Raw genomic sequence first — 5,917 nt, 5'->3', positions numbered from 1 at the left:
GTGATTCTTTTGAAAATTACTTGTAAAGTTCAAAGTCTTTTAGTGGAGCCTTCCTATAAAAACGAAAGGGTGATGTAGAAGTTAAGAAATTTGTTATGAGTGTTTATCCAACTTTCTTACCAAACACTTGTATCGATCCTATATATATGTGTGTGTGTATTACCAATTTCTTGACATGCTGATGTCCATGATTCCTCCGGATGACTCACACACACGTGCGCGCGCACACGCACACACACACATATACACCAAATGGTATTTGAGCTTATCCCAATTTTTAATATGATTACGAGTCATATAATGCATAGGACTATTGACACATTACTTGGGCCTATAATAGATCAATCGCACAATTCAATATCTCTTGGGCTTAGAGATTCGTGTTCCGAATATTCCTTAGGCTTTTGGTCGAAATTCAAAATTCCATTAGATCCATAGAACTCGACCGATTTCATGGCAAAACCGGTTTATTATTTGGAATGTACGGGCCGGATTTATTGGCAGGTGGGCTTTGTACCGCATCTGTGTGACCAGGCCAGACTCGATAACTTGACGCAAGACTTGAAAAAACATTAGATTTGTCTTTGTATAAGGTCTCTAATTTTGTACATTCCAAAAATTAAAAATATTTATTTATTTATTTATTATATCCATTAATAATTATTAGTTTTAGCTTTCATATTAAAATAATAATAATGATGAATGTCAAAAATAAACCGAGCTAACTTGAAACCGGCACGATCCCATTTGCCATCCGGTTACATGGAAAACGGGGTGAGACCGAATTAATCAATTAATTTAGTACATTATTTTTGCGATTCGCATTCAATTATCATCATCGGGCTATCGATTTTTCTCGGCATATATCGCGAAAAACATAAATTGCGGGAAAAATGTGAGACAAGGCATTAGAGAAGGGTGTTAAAAAGTACATCCCATTTCATTAATAGTAATATTACATTTACTTTTTTCTTTGAATACAAACCCAACCATTAAAGAGAGAGGCATCCCTTTATTGCAAGAAAATAATAGCTATGCCACTTCTTAACAAGAAAGCTAGTAGTTTATGACACATAAATGCACTAAAATTCTTCCATAAAATTTTAAAAGCGACACCAAATATTGTGTTATATTAAATTTAAATTATATTAAAAGCCTGAAAAATAAAAATAGTTAAATAAATTATATAAAAAGCCTCGAGAATTAGGAGAGCATCCCATATTTTGAGTGCCCTCCCATCAAATTCAAAAGACCAAGGACCATCTAAAACTTGACCCCTTCATCTTGACACACTAGAGGCCAACTTGCACCCCAATCATGGTCACTCTACTAATACTTTTGTGACCAATATGCACTAGTAAAAAAATATATGTAACAACAAAAAATTACATTATTTTTAAAATTTAACCAGCTTCGAGACTACTCATTCACTCGAACTGAGCTCCGGAGTAGGTCTGTCCGAAAGACCAACCGACCGAGGCGATGTTGTTTGAGATGATAGTACGGCCATCGCTCGTGGTGACTTTGAACGAAAGACTCTGACCATCGAGGTTCGAGTTGCTTTGCCAGTTTTGGCCCCAATTTCTTGACATGGCTTGCCAATTGGTCCTTGATCCCTTGATGGACACCGAGTGCACATCACCGACCCCACCAACGTTGGTTATGAGTACTAAGTTGAAGTAGGAGTGGCCATTGATGGTAAATCTTATGCCTCCCCTTCTTCTGCAAGCCACCCTACAAAAATTGAATAAAATAACAGTAAATATAAGGACAAATTATTAAATTTGATTTAATAAATATAGAGAATCAAATTTAATGTAGGATTTTAAATATTTTGGACTTTTGAGTGGAACCCATCACGTTCTTGGGTAAAGAATGTTTGAAAGTTGTGTTTTTTTTTTTCCCATAATTTTTTCAGTTAGTTCCAAATACTAGTGAATTATAAAAAATTTCCCCCATTTTCTTTTTTTAATTCAAAGACCATACCAAAATTAAGAGTAAAGTAATATTCAAAAGTGGCTGAAAAAATTTTCCAAAAAACACGAAGCTAAAAATCGGATTATTTTATGGAGCACTGAAGCATTTTCAAATGTTAGCTCTTGGATCATCAACATACGCAAACACTCATATGAGACAGTGTCACAGGTCAATTTTGTGAGAAAAATATTCTATTGAGGTTACCTATGAAAAAATATCATTTTTTATGCCAAAAATATCATTTTTTATGATAAATATGGACATGGTTGATTTGTATCACAAATAAAAATCCGTGATACCGTCTCACAAGAGACCTACTCATCAATATATATGTCAACTTCCATAAAAATGTGAGGAACTCAATGATCTAATGACATTATAATATAAGGAGAAGCACTAGTGTTGAGTTATCCTAACAATATGAATTAAAATTAAATTGATAATAAGTATTTTAATATTTTCGAATTATATGTATTTGAAATTCATCCCATCATTTTTAACTAATGTAGAAATCACACAATAGATTTCAAAATTTTATTCATCGAATAAAAAGCTTCTGCTTCAGTCGAGGTAGTAATCAAAATAATATTTAAAATATAATGAGCACAAAAATTAACCCAAAGAAAAAATACCTTCTGTAAGCAACAGGCACAATTCCGGCTCTGTACTGCGCAATGTGCTGGAAAACAGGCTGAGAAAGATCGAAATGACGGAGGGGCGGGTTGCACCAACCGCCGGCGTTGCTCGGCAAGGCATTGTTCGGCGGGCAGAAGTTTGTAGCCGTGACCACAATGGACCCAGGCAAGCACCATTGTCTCTCATTCACGCACCTGATCTCGTAGCACGATCCACAGCTCAGCCCATTGTTGAAGAGGGCGGTGCTCAGTGCCGCCGTGTTCGTGCCATACCCCTGGCTGTACAGGTTCCCATACCCACAAGCACCACCTGGTCGAAGAAATTCACATATGGGTTTTCGTTATTCAATTATTCAAACGCTTCTCGATGTTTCAATACACTTTATCCTACAGCTTACCCATTGTTCCAGAGGCGTCGCTTCCGCCGTAGAAGGTGGCGTGAGCATCACTCCAGCCACCGTCATAGCCATGAACGAGGGACACCATTGAAAGCAAACCAAGACAGAGGAATCCGAGAAAAGCCATTGTTTTACCTGCAGAATATTAATAAAAATTTCAAAATTTCAGCGCTTAATTAATTTCGAGGAAAGTAACGAAATGGTAGCCTAATGTTGCAATAGTTATGCGTCATCGGATAAACTAGGAAATGCAAGTGAATTACTTGTGAGATACGAGCTTGAAAACAACGGCAGACAAAGAACTCGAGAAGGAGCTGGAGAAAGTTGAACGAGGCAAGGCGGAGTGTCGCGGTATAAATATTAGAGAATGGATGCTTTGGGTTGGAAAGTAACGATTTCTTTAATTTTTTTTTAAAAAAATAAAAATTAAAACGATAATATAAATATATAGTAATATATAATTGGGCCAATGGAAACGCAATATAATAACGTGAATTTTATATAATATTTATATATTCCATGCATATTAAATTTTAAATCTTTATTATGATTTAAACTATTAATCTTTAATCATTAAATAGATTTTAAATTAAATTAATAATGAAATACCAAATAAATTAATAAGCCAAAACCTCTTCTATTTTAAGTTGATTGACGAAATTTCTCGTCCATGAGTTTCCATGGACTACTGGTATTCCATGACTACTGGTATTCTGCGCCAGGCGATTCATGTTTTAATTTTTGTTGTGTTGAGATAATTTTTATGTAAAAATATATATATTATTTTATTAGGATATGATACTTATAGATTAATGAATAAATAAGTTAATTGAGAGATACTTTGAAATTTTAGATAAATTAGTGAAAGAATAAAAAAAATAAAGAAATATATAGAAAATATTAATAAACTCACATCAATAAAGTTAGCAAACAAATATTATGAACAATAAAATTGTACATAAACTTTGATGTTGTACTGACATGTCAAAGTTAGTTAGTATGATGTATGTGTTCAAATTTAATAACACAGTATAGATACGTGAAATGATGAAATTATCTTGAATTATAATTTCATCTTCACCGAAAATATCATTTGGCCACTCATCTCTTGACCTAATGACATCTATTTTATCGTCTCAAAATAGAACACGTCTCGAGTTCGAAACCTATATACCCATCTCACTGAAAATAGAATAAAAACAAAAAAAATTCATTCAGAATACCTACATAATGAAAGTAAACACAAATTTTTCTCCTCTTTGTAATGTCAATTTTTGTGTTTGTCAAAATCCGATGGCAGTGTTGTATTTTTCAATGTTTAGCGATCTATGTTTTTTTTATTAGAAGTGCTAATGTGACAAATACACTAATAATCAAGTCGAACTCGGTTCAGCTTGATCAACTTGCAAAAAATATAAAAAAAATGATAGATTAAAATTGAAATTTAATAATGCAAAGTGTTTTCAGATATACATGACCTAAATGATAATTTTTTGTATATTTAATTCAAAAAATGTGTACTCAATGTTATAAAATTATTGAATATTTCATTTCCCATATTCTTAATTTAATTAAAAATGTTTTAGACATAAAAAAAAAATCAGAGATGAAATTTAGCAATTATTTTTAACTATAGTTATCGAGTTAAATTCGGATCTTTTTGAGTAAGCATGTTTAATAGAAGTTGTGCTCTTGCATGCTGAAATATAGTGATTCCATTAAATACAACAAAATTATGTGCAGAAGGCAGCCTAGGTTCTGTTTTGTAACCATTTATACATATACATATACATATACATATACATATATATATATATATATATTAATAAATGATTGCATTTACTGATAATAAATAGGAAAGAAAAAAAGGAATAAGGATATTATATAATTTAGGAAATGTCAGAGTCTTCAACAATAATTTATGATTATTATTACACTGTCAATAAATAAATAAATACTGACAAATAATAAATACATGATTATTGTTTTTCCACCAACCTTTTTCAAATAATTATTATCATATTAAAAAAAATTATTTCATATTCTCAAAGGAAAAGAAACGAGTCAGGCAAGACGGACTATACGACACGTTAACATTTCACTTATTTAATTAAGTTCTATAAAAAAAAAAAAAACACACACACACAAACTCACAATAATTTGAAGCACGTGGATGAGAAACTACAAACGTACAAAATCATGTCCTTTCATCATCTTATCACACGAGGGAAACCAGGCCTAAAATTATGTATTAAATGGTTCTTGTTTCTTGCGAATTCTTGGATGAAATCGACCCCCAAAAGATGATATACCATATCGTATAAACAAAAATGCATATCATATATTGTATCGAAAATTAAGAAATCGAACTTTTTCACGCTCTCATGTTCAATTTCAGAGGCCAACCTACGCTTTTTTATTCACGAGGAGGCTTCCCGGACTCGTAACATACATTACAAAAATTTATCGATATTGTACCGAAAATTTCTTTATACCATATAATTAGCACAACAAATATACTGAAACTGCGATATACCGATATTTTGTTATAGTATCGGCATATGCCGTTTTATACTGAAAAATACAATATATTTTTTTTTAGAAAAAAATCAACTTTATTATTTAAAGATATTATATATTTTTTAATTTATATATATATTATTTCGATATATACAGAAAATTTCGAATTTCATACTGTCAACGTACTGAATATTTCGATATAGATACCATATCGTATCGAAAATTTCAATAAATCCATTATTTTCAGGACGATAACCTCATTATACCGAAAATTAGGTATTTTTCTTCATCCCTAACCACATTGTCAAGGAAATTAAAATATTAAGGCCATGTTTGTCTTGTCCCTTAACAAGGACAAAATTCTGTGAGATGAAAAAAAAAAAAAAA

At 31.8% G+C, this 5,917-nt stretch overlaps 1 protein-coding gene across 1 annotated transcript; it reads right to left on the bottom strand.

The window, feature by feature from the left end:
- Positions 1-908: 908 nt before the first annotated feature.
- On the bottom strand, positions 909-3,364 carry LOC140963726 (expansin-A1-like). Its single transcript, XM_073423103.1, has 4 exons — positions 3,274-3,364; positions 3,011-3,145; positions 2,610-2,922; positions 909-1,734 (listed from the first exon to the last, which is right to left on the bottom strand). The coding sequence occupies exons 2-4, from the start codon at positions 3,135-3,137 to the stop codon at positions 1,428-1,430; spliced, it is 747 nt and encodes a 248-aa protein (XP_073279204.1). The 5' UTR covers positions 3,138-3,145; positions 3,274-3,364; the 3' UTR covers positions 909-1,427.
- Between the last annotated feature and the right edge of the window lie 2,553 nt (positions 3,365-5,917).

This window comes from Primulina huaijiensis, chromosome 18 (assembly GCF_012295235.1).
Source record: "Primulina huaijiensis isolate GDHJ02 chromosome 18, ASM1229523v2, whole genome shotgun sequence".
NCBI lineage: Eukaryota > Viridiplantae > Streptophyta > Magnoliopsida > Lamiales > Gesneriaceae > Primulina > Primulina huaijiensis.
Note: the sequence above shows the minus strand (reverse complement) of the source record. Positions and strands in the feature narration are given on the sequence as shown.

Coding starts and splice junctions, on each gene's coding strand:
- LOC140963726 (XM_073423103.1), bottom strand. CDS start 3,137: ATGGCTTTTCTCGGATTCCTCTGTCTTGGTTTGCTTTCAATGGTGTCC. Junction 2,923..3,010: donor CGACGCCTCTGGAACAATGG/GTAAGCTGTAGG, acceptor TTCTTCGACCAG/GTGGTGCTTGTGGGTATGGG. Junction 1,735..2,609: donor GTGCCTGTTGCTTACAGAAG/GTATTTTTTCTT, acceptor CAATTTTTGTAG/GGTGGCTTGCAGAAGAAGGG.